Source organism: Eubalaena glacialis, chromosome 19 (genome assembly GCF_028564815.1).
Source record: "Eubalaena glacialis isolate mEubGla1 chromosome 19, mEubGla1.1.hap2.+ XY, whole genome shotgun sequence".
NCBI classification, from domain to species: domain Eukaryota; kingdom Metazoa; phylum Chordata; class Mammalia; order Artiodactyla; family Balaenidae; genus Eubalaena; species Eubalaena glacialis.
In genome coordinates this window covers 53,010,186-53,033,338 of record NC_083734.1, presented here as the reverse complement: position 1 = coordinate 53,033,338, position 23,153 = coordinate 53,010,186, and the positions used below count along the sequence as shown (strand labels likewise).

The 23,153-nt window shown below is 52.5% G+C and overlaps 1 protein-coding gene across 5 annotated transcripts in view; it reads right to left on the bottom strand.

Annotated features, from left to right (window-relative positions):
- Positions 1-23,153, bottom strand: part of TBC1D16 (TBC1 domain family member 16) — an 83,480-nt gene that overhangs the window by 56,947 nt on the left and 3,380 nt on the right. For 3 of the 5 annotated variants that reach the window (XM_061176301.1, XM_061176304.1, XM_061176305.1), the window contains exons 2-3: positions 9,907-10,146; positions 6,384-6,981 (exon numbers count right to left, since the gene is read on the bottom strand). In XM_061176301.1, coding sequence (XP_061032284.1) covers positions 6,384-6,981; positions 9,907-10,084 — 776 coding nt within the window. In that variant the 5' untranslated portion in view covers positions 10,085-10,146. Of the gene's footprint in view, positions 1-6,383; positions 6,982-9,906; positions 10,147-16,745; positions 16,989-23,153 lie in introns of all 5 variants that reach the window. The other 2 variants (XM_061176302.1, XM_061176303.1) reach the window with 2 other exon arrangements.

Here is a 23,153-nt window from a genome sequence, read left to right as displayed (position 1 = left end):
GGGGGTATGGGGGTGCACCCCCCAGCGCCTGGCCATCCTATCTCTCACCAACTCTTGGCCATTCCACCTCCTAAATCTCTCTGGAACCCACACTCATCCCTCAGCATTCCGTCCCACAGCTCCTCTCCGACCATCACCCTCCCTTCCTGGGCGGCAGCAGCCCCAGGACCTTCCCTCACCCCTTCCGCAGTCCCACTGCTGCTGGAATGGCCTCCAAGGACATCCACTGGTCCAGCCACTGGCCCTTCCCTGTTGCTCCCCCCTTCATCTTTTTAGGGTCCCATCCTTCTGGCCCCTCCCCTATTCTCAGCCTCCCATCCCTCCTCTCCCACCTCTGGGAGAGGGTTCTTATTTGCTTTAGCTACTATGGGTGGGAAGGGGTGAAAAGCGTCTCCCTCGTTTATATCACCGACCCCCCCCCCCGCCCCCTGTCTCCAGGAGTGAGCGGTTCTGTATGAACCTCTCATTCCTGCAGGCTTGTCCGCCTCCCCTGAGATGGTTGGACAGAAAAGGAATGGGGCAAGGCTATTTATGAAAACCGCCCAAAGCAACTAAGAATCTCATGGCATCACACAACCTGCCCCTAACCAGGCTTTGGGTGACCCAGAATGACACCCTCTGGGTCCCTCCTGGCAGCCCCCCATCAATGATACTCAGCACTTGGACCCGGCCCACCAAGCTCATGGGCTCCAGGTCCTTCTCAGAGGCTGGATTCTCCCCAGAGCAGGGTAGAAGGAGCAGGGCCTGTTACACCAATGACAACGAGAAGGTATGAATAATTCAGCCTTTACGGCTGATACTCTGGTGTCACAGAGCCTTTTCCTCCTAAAGGCAAAAAGCACTTAAGCTGCCATTTATTTCAGCCTGGCTCCCTCTGCGGGGTGGGCGCCATCATCCATTGTCACCGTCCCTCCTCACTGGCTTCGGCTTGTGACCCCTCCTGCCACCCACCCCCTAGTAAGCTAGCCCCTGCGTGGGTCGGGGGGAACACCTGTTCAGTTTTCTGGTCTTTTTCCCTTTTTCCCTTGACAGAGCATTTTGAGGGGCTACTCTTTGCCAGGAGTGTGACTACTCCCTCCATCCCCCTCACAAGCACTGTTTCGTCTGGACCTGCACCGTCCAACACAAAGCCCTCGCCGCCTGTGGCTATTGAACTTTAAATTCAGTGAAGATGAATAAATTAAAAATCCAGTTGCTCAGTTGCCAGAGCCACATTTCCAGGGTTCCACAGCCACATGTGGCCAGCGGCTACCACACGGGACAGCGTTCATCACCACGGAAAGTTCTATAGGACGGCACTGGTCCAGGTGACAGGTAAGTCTCACGGAAAAGCAACAGCACAAGGCGGCATATGTTAAATGCCACACAAATGAGACGCCAGGGGAAAGCAGCAGGAGCTCTGTAGAGCGAGCAGGGGTCACTGAGGAGACCGCAGTCTGGCTGGGGTTTCAGCAGGGGAGGGGAGAACATTCCAGCTGGAGGGAGGCTGGGGAAGGGGGAGCCTGCTGGGGCCGGCTGGCCAAAACACGGCGTGCGTGGGAAAAGAGGAGAGGAGAGGAGGTCAGGAGGCAGGTAAGCATCGGAGCAGGACCCCAAGGGCAGGCAGCCTGTGTCCCCCTGGGGCTGTACCCGGCTCTCCTGGACCCACGTCTGGGCTGGCTGGACCACTGCACCAATGAAGCCACGGCGAGAGTCCCTGCGTGGCAACGCCACCCAGCTCGTTCTGTAACCTGAACGCCACCCTTCACTCGGGATGGCCGCCCCAAGAACACACACCAAGAATGACAAAGGAGGGGATGAGAGAGGGGAAACACAGCACACATTTACCCTGGGGGTGGGGGCACCGATGACAACTCTGGGGACGAGGGTGGCAGACCATCAGCATCAGCTTCATGGGAAGGACCTCACAGGGTCTTAGGAGGTCTTCTCATTAACAAGCATGCAAGGGACTTCCCTGGCGGACCAGCGGTTAAGACTCTGTGCTCCCACTGCAGGGGGCACGGGTTCCATCCCTGGTTGGGGAACTAAGATCCCACAGGTCGTGCAGCACGGCCAAAAAAACCCAAAAAAACAGAAATAAAAAAACAAGCATGCAAGACAGTGGACAAGGGTGAGCCAGTCTAAGCTGTGTGTGGGTTTATGATTAATATAACCACACTGTAACATTTCTGAAACATGAGAAAAGAAAAAAATTACTCGTAACCACACTATCCTGACATATTGGCACAGCTTCCTCTCAACCTGTGCTGTCCAATAGAGTGGTCACATGTGCCACTTAAATTTATCTCGATCAATATCACATAAAATTAAAAATTCAGTGTGTCAGTCACACTAGCCACCTTTCAAGTGTTCCCTAGCTGAGCAGGCCAGTGGTGCTACCTCGAAGGCACAGATCTGGAAAGTTCTAGTAGGCAGCACTGCTTGGCCTGCCTCATTCATGCATCAGGCCTTTCCATAGATTTCAATCAAAATGTGCACATCATTTGCTACCTGCTTTGTTTGTGATGCACTATAAATTTCCATGCTGCAGCACAGCCTTTACAAATACACATTCTTCCGTCTGGCAGTACCGAGGTTCTGAACATTTTGGGGAGTCGGAGGGTGCCCCCTCCTCAGGAAAATGCACACCCACGAGCACACATACAGGAAGTGGTGTAAGACTTCAGGGGGCTCATGGACCCCCATTAAAAATCCCTTGACCTGGAAGATAAACTGTAATGGATGGGTCTCCTTCTCTAGATTCTTCCCCTTTTTCCTCCATTGTAAAGAATAGCATGATGAACATCTTCATGCAAATGTGCTTTATTTCTGTAGTTTAGATTATTTCTTAGGACGAGTTCCGGAAGAGACCTTTTGATTTAGGGAGTGGGAGCTGTGTTTCAGCTCATACATATCGTCACACACTTCCCCAAGGGGGAGCAACTGACACGCCACATGGGGGTCCACATGGGGGTCCTGTTATATTACACCCTCATCCAACTGGCCCTTGAGACTGGGTACCTCTCAGGACAGAAGCAAATGATGGGATGGCCACTTATCTTGTCGGTGGACATCCTCACCTTCATCTCAATCCAAAGTCTTGATTTCTGACACTGTGGAAGGTACGGGGCTGAGAGCCACAGACCCTAAACCCTGCTTGTATAACTCAGATCTCCATGGGAGGAGGGTCCATGATGACAAGTCAGCAGCACAGCTCTCCTTGTCCACCCATTTCCCAATAGTCCTTGGACACTCATATAATCAAGGATTTCCAGCCATCACTGTGCTGGGGCTGGTGGGGTGGCTATGGCAGGTGGCCTTGCCATCTAGGGATGAGGCTGTGCTGGGCTATACCCCGCAGGTAGCACACGAATGGACACTGCCTTTCTAACCACTCAGCCCTTCTGTGAACTACCAGCCACATAACAAAATGTTTAGGGGACTCTCAGATGGGGGCTGATTCCCCCTCCTCGCCCAGCCCCAGCCCCAGGCTCAGCCTCCATGTGTAGTTCTTCAGTTCTGCCACCAGAGGGATCCCATGAGCCAGCCTGCCTGCTCCCCTCCCAGGGAGCCAATTCCCGGTTAAATTAGGAGCCTCTGCTCCAGGAGCTGCTATGGGTGCATTCAAGTCCTCAAAGACAAGCTCCCTGAGGGGTGTCTGGTCCAGCAGATGCCAGCGCTCTGGGACCTCGCCCCAAATGCCCTCTGCCTGAGGCACAAGGCCCACGCCTCTCTCCCCGGGCTCCCCACCACAGCAGCGGTTCTCATACCTGGCAGCACTTTGAAAACCCCTGGGGAAGTCAAACACTGCCCAGGCCCGGGCCCCATCCCAGCCATTCTGGTTCAATCAGTTTGTGTGTGGCCTGGGCATCAGGAGCCTTCAAAGCTGCCTGGCGCATTCTCGTTTTTCGCTGGGCTGGGAAGCCTTGCTCTATAGCGCCCAGTACTACTGACCATTTAGTCCAAATTTCCAGGCCCATCACAGGGCAGGAGCTGTGGGAGGGAGGGAGTGGAGGAGCACCAGCTTTGCTTCCAGGTCTCAGATGCGGTGGGGAGACAAAACTGCAACTCAGCTCCGAGAGCAAAGAAGCAAGTAAACATGAACTGCAGGGACGGCCTGGCAGGAAATGTAGATTCCAGGGCCCACCCAGCCCCTTTTGGAATCACATCTGTTTTTTTTTTTTTAAGCTCTCAGCAACCTGTCAAGCACGGCTGGGTCAGGAACCAGGGTGCCTCCATGTAATACCTCTCACATTCCGTCTCAAAGACAGGCTGTTTCCACATCAGCCCCTGACTGAAGCACACGCTCCCGGGAGGCAGGGAGGGACCTCACTCATGGCCATCCTGCCCCAGCCCAAAGCCTTGGCTGAATTGGACTGACGGGGCCAGAAAAACAAGCAATATGGAATTGTTGGAGCTCCATGGCAAAGGAGGGAGCTCCCTCACAACACTAGTCTTCCAGGCATGCCTCGCAGCTCTTAGCAGAAACATGACCCCTAAATTAAATTGGGTGGAGCAGGGATCTGGAAGGTAAAAGTAGGGTTCCCAAAGCATGACTACAGAAAGGACTCATGGTGGGGCAGCCAAACTTTCACACCTGACAGACGCCACCCAGCTTTAGCCCAGGAGTCTGCACGCGTTACAGAATAATGCTTCCAAATCCAACTGGAGGTGGAAATTGTTGGGAATATTAGCCAGACACACAAACGGAGTGCTGACACACTTGGATGGACCTTAAGGAAGGAGCCAGACACAAAAGGACACAAGTTGCATGATACCATTGAGGTGAAATGTCCAGAACAGGCAAATCCATAGAGACAAAGTGGCTGAGGGAGGGGGATGGGGAGTGACTGGCAGTGTGGCACCACCAGGGGGAGCGCTGACAGAGCCCCACGGGCTGCGGGACCCAGGTGTGGCTTTGAGTTACGTTCTCAGCCTGGTTTCCTGGTGGGAAACAGCACACGACTCAGGGAACCTCATGGGGGCACTGGAGTCCTCGGCTACAGCTGACCGCTCCCCTTACATGCACCCTCCAGTACTCAAGACGGATGTTATCAGTTTACCCTTGGGCTTTAATGGACCACATCTTACTGAGGGGAAGAAAACAGGAATGAATCCATCTCAAATTCCTTCCCGCTGAAGCCAGCAAAGCATTCTGCATTCCTCCGCCCTACTCCTTTTCTCCTGGGATTACATCAGTTCATGTGACCTTATGTGCTCTAGGTCTGGTGTAGACCCAGCAGGGTTTGAATCTGGCTCAGTTCCTAAATTAGCTGGGTGACCTCCAGCAAGTTCCTTAACCTCTGAGCCTCGCTTTCCTCTTCTATACACAGGGGGTGATGTTAGCACCTACCTCACAGGGTTTGGGATGGTTGTGAGCATAAAAAGAATTAATCCATGGCACACATGCCCAGCGCCCAGGCAAAGCTCAGACCATTCACACGTATCACCTGCCCATCTCACATCATGAGCTCAGTAACTGTGTGCTGCCTGTTTGATTATGTCAGCGCTTACTATCATCACCATTATTAGCCTAGAAATCTAATGAGAACAAGGACCACAGCCGAGCATGAGAAGGGGCAGCAGAAGTCCCACAGCTGCCCATGCCAGGCCTGTCCCAGCTGCTCTGGGTTAGCCCAAGCCTGTGGTTCATGAGCCTTGTGCACACCCACCTCTGGGAGGCCCCGAGGCCCCCTAACGACGCTGTGTGGTGGCCGCCATGAGACTGCAACAACCCTCCCCAATCAGGCAGGGGGTGGGTCTCACTGCTGCCCCTCCTGGTCCCTGCCTGTGTGGCCAGTGAGCCCGCCAGTGTGCCCAGGCATCTGGTTCCCCTGGGCTCTGAGGCTGTACAGTAAATGCTGCCAACTTCCCCCTGGGGTTGTGTTCCAGCCTCTTACAGCTTGAGGGTGTGAGAAGTAGAAAGGCTAGGGACCCCTCTGGCGGGCCGGGCCACGTGCCTGGCTTGGCCCCAGGCAGAGCACAGAGCCTGGCTGGGGACCAGGCCTCCCCCACAAGCCTTCGGCCGCCACCCAGGCCTCCCTGAGTTTGCCTGGGGGTTGTGGGATGACCGACCATCTCCTCCAGAGATGAGCACAAAAGACACCTGGACTGCTGGGGCCTGGCACCAGGGGGGTTAGACTGGGTTATGGGGCCGGTCAGACCTGGCAGGGAATGTTTAGTTCTAGGGAAGGGGAGAGAAGAGGGAGGGAACCCCCAGCACCCCTCCCCCAGACTGTGCATCCATCACAATCCCCTAGGGTGGTGTGAAGTGAGGGGACAGGGTGTGGAGGCTCTGGTGCCTGCGGGATGGGATGCAGGCATCCTCAGCGCTCAGTGAGCAGAGCGGGGACACGTGCCATTGCTCTTGGCTCCAGAGAGGCAGTGGGGAGTCAGGAACTCACCCGCTCTCGCTCTCCAGGAACACGGAGCTGCTGCTCTCTGCGAGGGCGGCGCTGATGGGCGAGAGGCAGAAGGGTGAAGAGAAGGCCTCTGAGTCCGAGTCGAAGGAGCTGGCCCTGCTCACGCCCTCGGCCGACAGCTCCAAGGAGCCCTCCTCCTCGCCCGCCTCGGGTCGCGGTTCCCGGCCCTCTTCCGTCCCGTCCTGCGAACTGACCGCCGACAAGATTCCCGAGTCGCTGTGGGCCGGCTGAGAGGCCAGGAGGGAGCTGTCTGTCCCCAGGCCCAGGGCCAGCTTCTCCCCGTCCTCGGGCGAAGGGCTGACACGCTCGGGGTCTCGGATGCTCTGGGCCACCACCAGGATGTCCTCATCTCTGGGGATTAGGGTGGGCCTGGGCTCCATGGGAGACGGCGGGTGGGGGGCCCCCGAGCTCTGGGTACGCCGGCCCCGAGGGCGGGGTGCCTTGCGCACGGGGGAGCTCTCGGGGGTGATGTAACGCAGCGCCTCCTCGTCCTGCTTCTGGATCCGGGAGTTGGGGACCCATGCGAGGATGAGGGTGGCCCCCAGCAGTTCATCCTTCTCCATGTACAAGCACAGGTAGCCTATGAGGGGTCAGGAGCACAGACGGTTAGGGAGGGCCATGCACGAAGTGCCGCTGGCTGGTTTCTCGTAGGAGCCACACCTGGGTTAGTAAAACTGTGGGGCTGTGCAGACTAGCCAGGCTCCGGACACAGCCTGGCCCTAAGAAAACACACCTGAGGGATACAGCTGAGCTCAGGATGAATGAGTGCTGTGGGCATTTTCTAAGCACACACACTTAGCAGATCCAGTGGGCCCGGGACCTCAAGCAGCAGCCCGTCCTGTGCTTTCCCTCCTCGTCTCGTTCAGAGCGCCACCCTGCCCACTGTCTGGGGGCTCCAGAGCTTCCCTGCCTCCATCAGCCTCCCGGTCCGGGCAAGCCCAGGGAACTGGGGAGGAACACAGGGGCCCAGAAGCCCCACTGGCTTCACAGCCTCACCACAATCTTAGGAGGGATACAGGCAGCAGATTTTATTGTTATGTCCCCAAAAGAATAAATCCAAGATGAGTGGCATTTGGGCCTTTTCCAGTTGGCTGTGGCTTCTTAGCATTTCTTCCTTACCACTGTTTTGGAAGAAGGGGCCATCTCGATGTCATGCCCTGCACTGCTGACAAAAATGAGAAGAGCGATTCTCCAAGGCCGCCGGCAGTGCGTGGATGGGCTCTTCGGGCCCCTGACTGCTCAGTCTGGGGAAAGGTGGCCTTTCCTCCTGCAGCACCTGCCATTTCGGGGTGTCCTGACTCCTGGGCCTGTTGCACCAGGTTCCCAGGCCTCCTGGTTTCTGTTCTGAGAAGCCCCTGGGGCAGGAGCTGGGGTCCCTTTCATGCCCCAGGGCTCTGGCTCAACCCAGAATCCTTAGCCTGGCTCCCATTTCCAAAAGAGGTGGGGGGAACTCCAGGGCTGTCAGCCAGTTATGCAGAAGGATAACGTTCGGGTGAGGCCAAGTGTCTCCACACCCGCAGATCACGTGGTTTTGGGTTGGGAAGGGAGCCTGAGACCTCTGGCCCCCTCTCCCTTGCCTCCCATCACAACAGGATGATACCAGAAGCCCTCCAAAGGCTGCTGCTATTTTATTTGTTTTATGCCCAGAACATGTAACACCCTCAGACCCAGGCCTAGAACCTCTGCACCTGGCACCCCAAGTCCTCGGAGCTGGTCGCGTGGTCAGGCGTCCACAGGGTCAAGGTGACATGCCACCCAGAGCCTGCATCTCCTTCTAGAGCACACTCCAGGGACCAGGACCCTGGAATCCCCTGCCCTCACAGTTCAGAGTCTGCTTCCAGGGCCTGCTCGGGTCTTCCCACCTGAGCTGTATGTGGGGGCCGTGGATGGGGCTTTGGTGTCCCCAGGAGAACACCCGGGGCCCCTGTAGTGCAGGAAAGAGCTGGGGCCGGAAGCCGGCTTTCCTGCTTTGGAACCTGGAGGGTCTGGTGATTCTAAGTCTGCACCTAACTGTCCGGGTGACTGTAAAGATATGCTTATCAAGGCAGGAGGACAGAATACTTTTCAAAGAGTTCATTAGTATAATTTAAACTTGTCTTTTTTATTAATTTATTTATTCAGTATTTTGTTGACACATAATTTGCATGCATTAAAGTACCCAGATCTGATTATAATTCAGAATTTTAAATGTATTGACATCTGATGTGGGACCTCTGTCTGGACTCAGGTGGGCTGCAGCCAGGCTGCAGGTACACTGGGACTGGGGATACGGAAGCACCTTTCGGCAGCCTAGGGAGGCCACAGGACGAGCCCAGGGCCTGCCTTCACCCCACCTGCACCCCAGGCTGGCATTGGGGAGCACCTCTGAGCACCAGCCTCCTTGTCCGAGAGACAGGCCTGCCCAGGTTCCAGCCACTCTCATGAGGTTGTTGTGCAAATTACATAAAGTGATACATTTGTCTGTTGCAAGTCATTTGCGCAAATGACAAAAGGACCACACAGGCCTCTAGTATCACTAACCCATCTTTTTGATGCTTCCTCAGAGCAGCAGGGCTGAGGGACTCAGGTGTGAGTGCCGGGCTGCCATAACCAGGTCTAACATCCCCAGGCCCCCTGCCTCAGGACAGTCCCAGTCAGTGACACTCCTGCAAAGAGAATCTGTGCCCACTCCCTTAGTGCACAAGGAAGCTTGCCGTTTTGGGGCTCAGAATACAACTGGAGCCCTGGAAAAAATGTAGTTTCTTTCTCTGTGGCTTAGCAAAAGATAGCAAAGTCACTGCCACTACAGGAAAAGTTTCCCACTCCTGGGACTAAGGAGAGCCACGGGCTGGAGTGTCCCGGGAATGGCTCAGGGTAACTCCGGGCTCCCATGTGGAGGGTCAGGAAAGGACCCTCCTCCATCTCCATCCCTGCAGAGTCTAAGAGTTTACTTCCCCGATTTCAAAACAGAGGATTTAAGCACAGAGGGTGCGCAGGATCAAAGATTTCCACATCCTCAGATTCCTAGGCCTGCTTCATGCCCCACTCAGTCCTCACCCCACACTCCGGAATGCAGGAAGGGAGGAAACCACCAAGACTGACCTGAGGGCTATGTTCCTGCACATGCTCAAGGGGGCCTGGCGGAAAGCCTCTCACTGGCAGGTTCCTGCAGAAGAGGATGCCCCGCTTCCCTTCTGGCTTCCCTCACCGCGCGCAGGGGGCTCCCTGCTCCCAGAAGCCCTGTAGTGCTCAAATGCCCTCTTCTACTTGCAAATTCAGGCTAATTCCCCTTAAACCGTCCTGCCTCCCCTCCATGAGTCAAAGGTCACTGGCCTGCTTCCCAGATGGGGAAATTAGGGCAAATGGGGAAGTGACGCAGGAGCTTGCTAACTTTAGAGAGATCAGCCAGCTCTCCCCAGGCCTGTGACTCCACAGCCCTCCCCTCCCAGGTCTGTGACCCCAAGCCTTCCTCTCCCAGCATGTGACCCCAGGCCTGTCACCCCAGGCCTCCCCACTCTGGGCTCACCTGGGTGGTGCTCCCCCAGCCCCTGCAGCCCTTCCGGCGGGTGCACGCAGACATTGTTCTTGGAGTAGATGATCTCCCCATCCAGGATGGAAGGGGGCCCGCCGCCGCCACCGGGGGTGAGGGTCAAGAGGTCCGAGGCTTTGGAGGAGGCCCGGCGAAGGAGGCGGCCCAGAGACATTGCCGGGGGAGTGTTTCCATCCTCTGCACACTTGGGCCCAGGCGGGGCTCTACCAGACCTGCCTGGGGGAGGAAGAGAGAGAAAAGGCATGGCCAAGGTCATGAACTTGGACTGGGTATCCCTGGGGCAGCATCCTACCCCACACCAGTAGGTTGGAAACAGAAGCTGTGGAACCACAGAAGGGGTCCTGCTAGCACAAGGCCATACAGAGGGTGAGCTGGGTTCTCAACAGTGGCGCTACGAACACTTGGGGCTGAGTCCTTCTTGGTGGTGGCGGCTGTCCTGTCCATTGCAGGGTGTTTTGCAGCATCCCTGGCCTCCACCCACCAGATTCCACTAGCACCCCTTTCCACTATGACAACCAAAAATGTCTCCGGGCATTGCAAATGTCCCCAGGGGGCAAAATCACCCTGTTAGGAACTGGTCTAGGGAATTCCCTGGTGTCTAGTGGTTAGGATTTGGCGCTTTCACTGCCATGGGCCCAGGTTCAATCCCAAGTCGGGGAATTCAGATCCCACAAGCCGCGCAGCGTGGCCCAAAGAAAAAAAGAGAGAGAGAGAACTGGTCTAGAGGAATCTGTTCCCACAGCAGCAATTTCAAAACCTCCAGGACACAGAGTTCACCCCGTGTCCCTTCCTTCCTGAGATTCTCAGCCATCTGCAGTGCTTCCCAGGGAACATCCCGGTTCTCCTTCGTCCTTCCCACCTTTCCCAGCCTTCTCCACCTCACCTGCCCTGTGTGTCCTCACCATCCCAAAGCCCAGCCTGACGTCCCATCACACGCTGGCTGCCTCAGCTGGGAAGGGGTCACAAGTGATAGGTGAAGGACCCGAGTTAACATACAACTCATTCTTTAAAAAAATAAACTAGAAACCAAAGGATCAGATCCAGAATATATACAGAATTCCTAAAGACTCCCTGCAAAAAAGGAGCAATATCCCAACAGAAAAAGCAGGCGATTCACAGAAGTGGAAACAGAAGGACTGAGAACATGAAATGAAAACCCAACACCCGACACACTGGCAAAAAGCAATTTTAATTCCAGCAAAAATGAAACAAAAGCCCAGGCAGCTATGTGAACCAACCAGACGTTCCTGTCAATGGGGCTCATGACGGCCGCCCACCAAGCTGGGAGTAGGATGACCACAGGCATGATGTCACCTGTGTCAATGAAGAGATGTGTGTAAAGCTATTTCCTGGTCAGAGATCATGGATGTCCGAGACTTCAGGCCATGCTGGGCAGGGTGCAGGCCAGCCTCGTGGGGTGGGGTGGCTGGGTGGAAGCGTCACAGAGGGGCTGCAACTCAAGCTCTCAGAAAGAAAAAAAAAAGACTTGAAGCCGGTATGATAAAATTATTGACTGGGAATGGATAGACCAAATGCAGTCTGTCCATACGATGGGATATTATTCAGCCTTAAAAAGGAGAGAAATTCTGACACCTGCTACAACATGATGGACCTTGAGGACATGCTCAGTGAAACCAGCCTGTCACAGAAGGACAAATATTGTATGATTCCACTTATATGAGGTACCTGGGAGAGTCAAACTGATAGAGACAGAGAATAGAAGGGTAGGTGCCCGGGGCTGGGCGGGGGCTGGGGAGTTAGTGTTTAATGGGGAGAGTTACCGTTTGGGAAGATGAAGAAGTTCTGGAAATGGATGGTGGTAATGGTTGCACAACAGTGTACCCAAATGTCCCTAATGCCACTGAACTGTGCAGTTAAAAATGGTTAAGAGGGTAAATTTTGTGTCATTTTTTTGTGGGTTTTTTTTTAGTGGTCTTTCTTTCTTTCTTTCTTTCCTTTCTCTCTCTCTCTCTCTCTCTCTCTCTCTCTCTCTCTCTCTCTCCCTCCCTCCCCCCCCCCCTCCATTTCTTTATTTTTGGCTGTGTCGGGTCTTAGTTGCAGCACACGGGATCTTTTGTTGCAGCGCGCAGGCTTCTCTCTAGTTGTGGCATGTGGGTTTTCTCTTTCTAGTTGTGGCGCGTGGGCTCCAGAGTGCATGGACTCTGTAGCTTGCAGCACGTGGGCTCTCTCGTTGAGTCATGCGAGCTCAGTAGTTGTGGCGCTCAGGCTGATTTGCCTTGAGGCATGTGAGATCTTAGTTCCCCAACCAGGGATTGGACCCGAGTCCCCTGCATTGGAAGACGGATTCTTAACCACTGGACCACCGGGGAAGTCCCTCTTTTTTTTTTTTTGGCCACGCCGCACGGCTTGCAAGATCTTAGTTCCCCAACCAGGGATTGAACCCGCACCCTCGGCAATGAGAGCGTGGAGTCCTAACCACTGGACTGCCAGGGAATTCCCTATGTCCTATGTCATGTATGTTTTACCACAGTAAAACTTTTTTGAATAATCAACTGGAGGGGGTTCTCAGGCTAAATTATATTGTTCTTTGTACCCTCTACACTTTGTACATTTACCCCTAAATCCAGGGCTGATTTAGGATGTTCCCTAAATGGAGTTCTTTCTGTGTCCAGTGCTTGGACGGGTTCTTGGGGCAGAGGGTAGGGGCTGGGGGTCCAGCTGGCTCAGCAGGGTAGGGGTTGTCTCAGTGCTAATTTCCTTCAATGTCCTGGGACCAGGCAGCTCAAGGCTGGATCCTCAGGCCCTTATGGCTCTCTGGGTGTCCCTCTGTGCCCCCTTGCTCCGATCTCCCGTCTCTTTGCATATATCCAGTTGCCTCCACGGCAACTAACTCTCCCAAACACAGCAACCTTCTAATAGTTCCCTGCAGGCCCAAGAGTCACCCTTCCCACTCCTGCGTCTTTACCCAGAAAAATCCATCACTCTCTTCTCTCTCATTGCTGAGGTTCCCAACGTCAGGATGACCTTGAAAATCACTAGCCCTGGAGACTCAGGCCCAGCTGGAGTCCTCGCCTCCTCAGCCCTGAGCCACAGAAGCCCCTCCATTCTCGGCCATATCCAGGGCCCCGAATCCACCCCTTCTCAGGCATCCCCCATGCCTGAGACACCACTTTCAATGTGGGCTGCAGAATCAAGTTGACCGCTTGGCCCAGGGGACGGCAAGCTGGTTCTGTAAAGGGCCAGACAGGAAATATTTTTGCCTCTGTGGGCCCAACGGTCACTGTGGAGACTACTCGATTCTGCCCTGTTGTGTGAAAGCAGACAGTACGTGGGCAGGTATGACTGTGGTCCCGCGAGACTTTATTAAATAGATACTCAAGCCAATTCCATATAATTTTGACGTTACACAAGAAAGCTCTTCGAGTTTTTTTCACCCATTTAAAAACGTAATAACCATCCTTAGTTCGCGCACTGTATAAAACAGGAAGAAGGCTAGATTTGGTCCACGGGCGATACGTAGCCGACCCCTGGCTCAGACCACTTTCTGGATACTCGGGGCAGGGCTGCTCCTCACTACCCAAATCCCCTCCGGGCCCAGCTCTGGGGAAGCCTTGTGGCCTCCCCAGGTCGAGGGGCGTCTCTCACTGTCTTAACCACTGAGTGCTGTCTGAACACACAAGGCACATTACGACGCTTGACAACCAATGTTCGAAACTTAAAATAAATCACACTGGAACCTACACATCAAAATATGTGTTTTCTTTCCAATTAATCATCTGGTAAAGCTATATTCTTTTATTCTAATGATGACTTCATTCCATTGTCCGGAATATTTTTAGAATTCAAGAATCATTCCAGAATTACAAGATCAGTTAATGAGCCATACAAGAAAAAGAATTCCCTTCTCCAGATCAGCACTGCCCAGAAGACATACAATGAGAGCCTCATATGCAATTTTAAGTTTCCTAGTAGCCGCATTTTTAAAAAGTAAAAAAGAAATGAGGGAAATTCATTTTAATAGTATATTTTTAGTTAAGCCACTATATCCCCAATAGTATCATTTCAGCCTGTAATCAGTATGGAAAAATTACTCAAGAGCTATTTTACATTCTTTAAATCTCCAGAACCTGGTGTACATTTTGCACTTAAGCATACCTCAGTTCACATCAGCCACCAGGTGCTTAGTGGCCTCCTGGGGCCCGTGGCCTCCTGCTGGGTGAGGCTGGGGCAGGTCTGGAGCCCCACCTCCTTCTGAGCCTCAAATGGTATTACTTAGTTTAATCACCCTAACCTCCAGAATGTGCTGCAAACAACGCTCAGCTGAGTCCAAAAACCACACCATCTTTAAGCTAAGACGGTTTGCCACCATTGAGGATAATCAAAAGAATGTGCTGGAAGCTCTGAAGGAGATTCCAAAATACAAGTGTTCAGAATATAGCGTTTTCCCCACATCGGCTGTGAAACCCCACTGCAGCTCTGGAAGGTACATCCTAGAAGCGCAGTTTTGCAAACGAGAAAACAGGGGCCACACACCCCAAGTCAGCCAGTGAGCGGACACACCTGAACGTGAGACCTTTGTCCTCTGTGCGTGGAATTCTGGCTCCTACCCCTGCCCCTGCAACCTGGGTGAGCAAGGACAATCCCCCAGTTCCAACCCCAGGTTGTTCAGTGCAGGAGACAACGTGCCTCTGGGTAGGTCCAGCACGTCTGTTAAACATTAGCCACGAATATTTACTCTCTTCAGACAATGCTCATTTATTTTTTCAATGTATTTGTTCCTTTGTGAGCCTATTTCATCTCAATTAAAACTGGTTCCCGACCTCTGCTCTCTGTCAAACTAGAAGTGGAGAACCTTGACCTATTTTTTAAAAGTTTTTTCTTTTTTTAGATTATGAAACGTGTTCAGAGAAGTATAAAGAATACGTGTCCCTTAACTCACACCATCCAAAAATAATCTGTGTATTTTCTACTATCTTCTGTGTCTATCTTAACAAAACAAAACCACCCACTGGAATTATACCATACCTTTCTTTCAGTTATAACATACATATATTTTCCCATGTATTATAGGTTGAAATGTGTCCTCCTCCCCAAATTCATATGTTAAAGTTCTCACCCCCACACCTCATAATTCAACCTTATTTGAAAGTAGCTTCTATACAGATGCAATCAAGTCAGAATTAGGTCATTAGGGTGGGCCCTAATCCAGTGACTGGTATCCTTTAAAAAGAGGGAGTCTGGACACTGGTGTACGAGGAGAATGCAATGTGAACATGAAGACAGCCATCTACAAGCCAAGAAGAGAGGCCTCAGAAGGAACCAACCCTTCAACGCCAAGATCTCAGGTTTCCAGCCTCCAACACTGTGAGAAAATTAATTTCTGTTGCTTAAGCCACCCAGTTTGTGGTACTTTTTATGGCAGCCACAGAATACTAATACACCACATTATTAACTAATTTAAAAATTCAAAATGTCAACCCTCCATCTTGATAGCTATAAATATAAAACAAGGATGCACCATTCTTGAGCCAGCCACCATCATTAGATATTTGGTTTCCAAATAGTGGCTACTTAAATAATAAACTTTACATTTTATACATAAATCTGTACCTGTATCCTCACTTATTTCCTTAGGACAATTTCTGGGATTCCTATTTCCTTAGGAGGAAAAACTGGACCCCTGACATAATGTCCAATAGATTTCCAAAAAGGTAGCATAGTTTTTAGGGATTTGAATCTTTACTAATTTGGTCATTGGAAAATGGTTTTCTGATAATCAGTTCACTTGAGCAGGTTGTCCTATGTTTATTAAACATTTGTGTTCTTCCTGTGAATTGTCTGTTGGTGTACTTTGCCAATTTTTCTGCTGGGGTGTCAGAATTCTTATTGATATGAAAGAACTCTTTATATAGCAAAGATCTTAATCCTTTGCTATAGTTGCTGCATGTATGTTTTTCCTAATTTGTTATTTGCCTTTTAACTGTATTACTCATTTTGAAATACAGAGGTTTTAAACTTCTAGGCAAATTGATGATAACTTTTCCCTAGTGATTTCTTTTTATCACTTTTACACTTTATATCATTCATCTCAAGCCAAAGATCCAGTCATCACTGGCTTATATTTTCATCTAATTTTCTTATGATGTCCATTTTCAATGAACTACTTATTTCAAAAAGCCTAATTCAAAGTATACATTTACCTGAAAAGGACGCACATGTTAACTATTCACCAGCTCATTGAATGAGTGTTTATGTTGTTTTTATCACTATTTCCTGTTTTTACTGTGTACTGTTACTTGATAAAAATAGGGACATCAATATAGCTTAATAAAGGTGGGGTGCGTGTCATGTAAAATCTTACGGGAAATTTAAGAGGAGGGGGCCCTTAGCAATGACCCAGAGACCTGTGTGGCCTGGTCCGTGCTCTGGTCTGCACCCTCTCGTCTTCTCCCACGTTGCACACGTGATGGACACACATGGTTCTCACACTACCAACACGCTCCAGTGAGAACCACTCTCATTACAGGCCGGCTTGTACTGTAAACCGGGCTCTGCTCATCGGCAGCTGAGATGGTGACTGAGCCCAGCCAGAGCTGCCCTCCTCAGGCCCCAGCCATTCCAGGGGCCCACTGGCCACAGCTTCCTCATTTGGGCCAAAGGAAGGAGCCTAGAGCAAGCTCTCCAAACACACCCTCCCTGCCTGCATCCCCAACCCCTGCAGTACTTTCCCCTCGAATCCCCCTTACTGCCTTATTTTGCTTCTGTTTAAAGAGATGCCTTGTTGTTATTTACAACGCAAGGCCCGTGGGTCCAGAATGCCTCACACCCAGCGGGTTCTGCCAGGGGCCCCTCACCTCCGTCCAGGTGGGGAGCGACGATCACCTGTCATCCTCTTTACCACGTGGGACCACAGTCCCCCCCAACACGGGCCCCAGCTCCACCATCACAGCTCGCGTCCTGTGGCTGACCACCGTGGGGAAGGCGACGACCTGCGAGTCAGCAGAGGCTGGGTTCCTTGCTCAGTGTGAATTTCTATTCGGCTCCCACCATCCGAGTTGGCAGCGTCCTAATTTGGCAGTTCTATCCGAGTCCTCCAGCTGGTGAATATAAATCTGAGTTTACCCCCCACCCTGTCAGAAGAGAGGGAAGGAAAAGAATCCCAAAGAGCACAGTTGCTGCCAGGCTACCTCCCAGATAAGAATGGAGGCCCTCCCCGCCCAAAGCCCAGGACAATGCCCTTGGGGTGCAGTTGCCCCACATCAAGCAGGGCCTGCTAAAAAAGCACAGCTCGACGGAAACAGCACTGGTGCCCAGAGGCTCTAAGGTCATCTGATGCAGTGCTTCTCCAAACCAGGGGGCTTTAAGAAACTCATTGCGCAAATCCCCACACTCTGACCCAGCAGGTCTGGGGGAGAGGGGTGCCCAGGTGACACCATCCCCATTTGAGATGGGGAACCATTCACCTACTGCTCCCCTCCACCCCCAGAGGAAGGTGGAGAATTGGGCTCTGACAGAAGGTAGACCAGCCCCTCTGACGCTCAGGCTGTGCTGTTATCAGCACGAATTAATGACACATCAGTGGCTGCCCAGGACCACCCCCCTCTGCATCCCCTGGTTTGTCACTAGTTGGATGTTAAACAGGATTAAGGGGTGGGTGTTGGGTGGATCCAAGACTGCAGAAGGCCTCTCCTCACTGGCAGCCCAGGGTCTATCTGTCACTGGGTTAATAAACACGGCTCTAGCCCACGTGTCACCCGGAGTGGAGGCACGTGCAGCTCTGTGTCCAGGGGCGTGGACTGGAGAACCGCCGCAAAGACACCCCGAGGGGAGGCCCCTGGGCTTCAGTGCTCACCGGTCTGGCAACGAGACTTGACTAATCGTGGTCTGGCCCAGGGCAGCTCTCTGTGTACCTGCCTGTCCTTCAGGGGTGTTCCTACAAACCCGGGACGGTGGGAAGGTTAATGGTCAGAGTCATGGGGCTCCTTCTTCACAGATAAGCCACAGACGTGCAGAGACAGCACCCAGCTCCCCTAGGGTCTCTAGATCCACCTGACCAAAACCCTTCTTGGGAAGCAACGGGCCCCTCTATACTATCATTTAAGTCATCCTCCTAGATTTCTAAGGTCTAGCCGTCCTGGACCTTCACTGCCCACTGCTGGGATCGTTCCCTGTGTGCTGACCACTGCCCTGCTGAAGCTGCATCCGGGGCAGAGCGCAGGTCTGGGCTTCCGATGGGCAGTAGCTTGGGCGGAGAGGAAGAAGGCCAGAGGCTGGGGGAGGGCTGGGGAGGGGATTCGGTGGAGCAGGGTAGGGACGAGGAGGGCCTGCCCCCAGCACCTGCTCCCCTCACTTCCCTGACCAGCTGCATCCCCTGCGGAGCCCAAATTGCATCCCTCTCCCAGCCCCTCTGTTGGCTGGCTCTCGGGCTTCAACAGTTTGCCTTAGAGGGAAAGGTCTTGGCCTTGGGGCCCCAGGCCCCTCCTCCACCCAACCCTGCTTTCATGCCCCACCTGCAGGCTCCCGTGGGCACCCTCTGCACACGTGCCCCCCTCTCCTGACCCTGAGGCTATGTCCTAACTGGGTGCTCCCAGGGGATTTAACAGGCTGGGGGCGGGGCAGGGCAGGGGGTGGGGCCAATCAGAGACACAGGGGCAGCCTGGGAGGGGCACCCTGTCTCCTCCAGGGCACTCATGGGCTCTGTGGGGGGCATGTGACTGCTCCACATCAGGATCCACATCACAGCCCACAGGAGGCGCAGCTGGAAGGTTTCTGGGGAGCACTACATAAGGGGCAGGGCTCTGAAGGAAACAGTGGAGGAGATCCTTAAAGGATGTCAGGGCTGGGGCTCAGGGCAAGGAAGAGGGTGATGTCCAGGCACAGAGGAGGGCTGATGCCTCCAAGGGGCACATAAAACGGAGGGGAGACTGGTAGGGAGGGAGGCAGAGCTAATCAAGGGCCTGGCGCCTGCACTGCGGGCTGGGATGACAGGGGCTGTCTGGAAGACGCCACCAGGAGAAGCAGGAGCAGGTGCACAGGGAAAGCTCCCAGCCAGAGGAGCAGGCCCAGGTGGAGAGGACGGAAGAGTCCTGGGAATGGAAGGGGGTGACGGCCGCGCAAGGGTGAGAATGCATGTACTGCTGTAGAACTGTGCACTTCAAAGTGGTCAGTATTCAAAATCTGCCGTGTGTACTTTACCACAATGAAAAAATAATAATAGTGGAACCTGGAGAGGGTATATGGACTCTCCGTGCCCCCTGCTCATATTCTGGTAAACCTAAAACTGTCCTGAAAAATAAAATATATTAATTTTTTAAAAAGACATTTGGGACCAGGAAGCTTGCACCCAAAGAGGCCAGGCTGAGGTGGAATCGTGTGGATGGAGGCAAGGAAAAGGACAGGGAGCTCGAGGCCGGCAACAAAGGGAGCTCTGGCCCCCGCACTGACAGCAGGCTGCCAGCAGCAATGCCAGGGCCTGGCAAAGACCAAACAACCTGATGGGAGATCTTCCTAATGTCCTTGAATCCATAAGACGCACGACCTTGAATGGTTCTTGATCCCATGTGCAAAGCAGTTTACACCCATTACCTTAGGGACCCGGTGTCCTGCAGGGAACAAAGATCCCCACCTCCCTGGGAGACCAGAAAACTGTGCTCCAGAAAGGCTGCTGGGTACAGAACCCAGAGCGAGCAGAACACCCAGGTCCCCTTCACAGGTCTGGGGCCTTTCTACGGGCCAGACTTATTCTCCGTATTACCCAGATAGAGTAGGGGACCAGGGTACATAGCACAATCTTTAAATGCCATCAGCAGAGATCCTAAAACACACAAAACCAGTGAAGCCTGTAGCCAGAAACAGCTATCTGACTTTTCACATCTCTAGTAAGGACTTAGAGTTAATTGAAATCAAAATAGCAGCTCGAGATGCTCAAAGCACTTTGTACCAGTATTATAAATCCTCTCCCCAAATTCTGAGAGATGAAGGTGGATCAAGAAACAGCTCCAGGTAGATCAGTAACAATGATTAAAAAAACCTCATTCTCCTCGACTGCGTTCACTTAATATCATTACTTTAAAATGGTTATGTCCTCAACAGTATTGTTGATTTTAGATTATAAGTTCCTGAGTCCAAGACATCTCTGAGAAGATCCTTTTATGAAGGGCCTACCAGAATGCCATTTTCAGTAGAGTTCCAAATGCCATGTTTTTGTTGATGGAAAGGAGAGCGATGCCAACCTGGCAGTTGGCACAAGGAATACAGAGATGGAGTCAGGCCAAGATCTGGAATGTGTATTAGCTTGGGTGTACAAAAAAAAAGGGCAATGATTTTAAAAGGTATAAAATAAAAATGCCAGTGCTGGCTTTTAACCATCTCTGATAGATACCTGATTACAAGTTGAATTTTGTGCTGCTCTGAGCTGTCAGCGACCACTGATATTTTTGCAAAATAGGCTATTGTGTAATTCAAAGGAAAGATCAACTTGGCCTCCCCTCAGAAAAAACACACACCCTCATAAAACAAAAGACTCTCTGCAGAAACTCCCTGACTAGGGAGTCATTCTTTCCTATTAACCTGCAAGTCTTTAAGAATTAGAACACCTTTGAGAACTATTCTTGGCGCTCTGTTGCTTGCAGCAGTAAGTTACACTGGCGAGGAAGGTAGCTCAAGTTTGCTTCCAGGAGGAGGGGGGTTTTGGGGTGGTTGCAGAAGAAAGATGTCAGAAACGGCAGTAGCCCCAAGAGAAGTAGGTGGGGCTGGGAAGGGTAGCAGATTTCTTCTTTCACAGCCCTGTTCAGAACTGGCCCTGCTGCTGGGTTGGAGCCAGTGGGCAGCGGCAGGCCTGCTGTTAACCACACACGTTCCCTCCTCCCTCCCCCTAGGGGCCACTTGGCCACTGACACTTGGCCCAGAGGCAGTGAGGGGTGGGGCTCTCCTCTAGCTAATGTTTCCAGGGATGAAGTTAAGGCATCTATCACCCAAAATTCGTCCCCCAAGATTTGGTGATTTATATCCAGGGAAAGAGAGTCCTCCTAGACAGAGAGGCAAAGTCACCAAAAGCCAGAAATGAGCAAAACACGGATGAAGAAATGACACCATTTAGAAAAGACACAAGTCTCCCCTCCCGCTTCCTTCACAAAGCACTTCTATCTCGAGTGTATTAGTTTCCCATGGCTGCCGTAACAAGTTACCACAAAAATAGGGACTTAAAACAACGGTGTATTATCTGGCAATTCCAGAGGCCAGAAGTCAACCCAGGTCTCACTGGGCTAAACTCAGGTGTCAGCAGGGTTGTGTTCCTTCCTAAGGCTCCAGGGGACAATCTGTCTTCCTGCCTTTTCCAGCTTCTGGAACCCGCCCAGATCCCTTGGCTCGTGGCCCCTTCCTCCTCCTTCAAAGCTGGCAATGTGAGTGGAGTCTTTCTCATAGGGCATCACTCTGACGCTGACTCTGGGCCCCCTCTTCCACTTTCAAGGACCCTGGGATGACATGGTCCCACTGGATAATCCAGGACAATCTCCCCACCTCATAGTCACCAGATTGGCAAACTTAATTCCATCTGCGACTTTAATCCCCGTTGCCACGTGACCTAATACAGTCACAGGTTCCCAGAACTAGGAAGTGACATCTGTGGGGATTGTTCTTCTGCCGACCACACTACACCTGTGGTAGGGTGGGCTTTCTATCTCCACTGACCATCAAACCCCCATTCAGAGCCACTACCCAGGCCTGGACCGTGCAGAAGGGAGACCTGGCTTCCGTGTCTCTGAGGGAACAGCAGGACAGGACAGAGAAAAGCTGCACACAGACCAGTGCCAGAGCCGTGGCTCCTGTGCTGGAGGCTCCATCAATTCCCAAGTGCGAAAACAAATAGAGCAAAGGTGCAAACGTCTCTTGAACCTTCCTAGTGAGACCAAAGAAACAGGGCAGCCTGGAGCCAATAGCAGAAACGCCCTGCCCAGACTTCTCCCGTTCACTGTTCTGTACTGTGTGCCTGCCTCGGGGCCACCCTGGGTCAGCAGGACAGGTGCGGTCCTAGCAGCTCACAAGCTGGCAGTTCCTACACACCTGAGGGTCGCAGCCCACGCCCACCGTGACAGCTGTTCGCAGCAGCTAGGGGGAGGCAGGTAGGGAGTGGGGCCACTGCATCCTTAGGGGGACGTGTCATGGGGCAAAGTCCACAGTCTTCCCCTGGCCTTGTCATTGTCACACTGCTCAGGAGCAAAATGCCCTGAGCTCTGGTCACCTGCCATGTGGCTGGGAGAAACCGGTTCATCTGCTTTGCCCTCAAAGCCCAATCAACACAGAGTTGGGACAAGGCAATGCCATCTTAAACACGAGCCAGACACACGCAAACAAGGATCGTTTTCCTCCCACAAAACATCTGCTGCTAACACACCTCGCAGGAGGCCCCAGCTCTCTCTACCGTCCCAGAACCAGGCACGTGCACCACAGTTTTTTTGGGAACCCCGAGCTTTGAGGTTCACTGGGTGATATAAATACTGCAGATCAGGAACCCCGTTCTTAGGGAAAGGTGGGTCTCCTTCAGTCTCATTGCCCAGATAAGACACCTGTGAGATGATATCACCCCTCCTCTCAGTTGTGTTTAACTTCAAATTATGGGATTATTGCAGAAGAGAAATACATTTGCTGCACATGCATTCAGGATTCACAAGGAAAAGATTGTGGCCCAAAGATAGGGCTGCTGTGGGTGGGGCCTCTGTGTAGAAATGAGGACCAACACAATCGACTTGAAGTTAAATTGAAGGAATGACGCTTAGGGCATCAACTCCAGAGCCGGAGGCTTGGGCCAACTGCCATAAGGAAAAAGGACCTTCAGGAGGCAGTAACTGGAGAGGACAGTTTCAGAAACGAGAGTGAGGGGAGGTCTGGTGGCCTGCTTAGCTGTGACTTTCCTCTTCCAACTGTCCAGTTGTCACTTCAATTGTCACCACTGCCTGGAAAGTCCCAAAGCCTCTGCCTCTCCCGAGAGAAACCATCTGCTGCCTGTGCCCCTCAACAGCAAACCCCCCAATACCATTTCCCTCAAAGAGCCAAGGAAGGGGGGCCTGCAAGAAGAAACAGACTTAAAGATGCATCAGGATTGAGGACCAAGGAAGGACTATACCCAAAAGGCAAGGATAAGTGCAAATCCAGCCAGGAAAGCAATGACCGACCCCACAGTGGATGAGGTACATCTGACTTCTATACTGTGCCTGTAAACTTTAACACACAGAGGTTCTCACTGTCTGTGGCAAAGGAGTAGC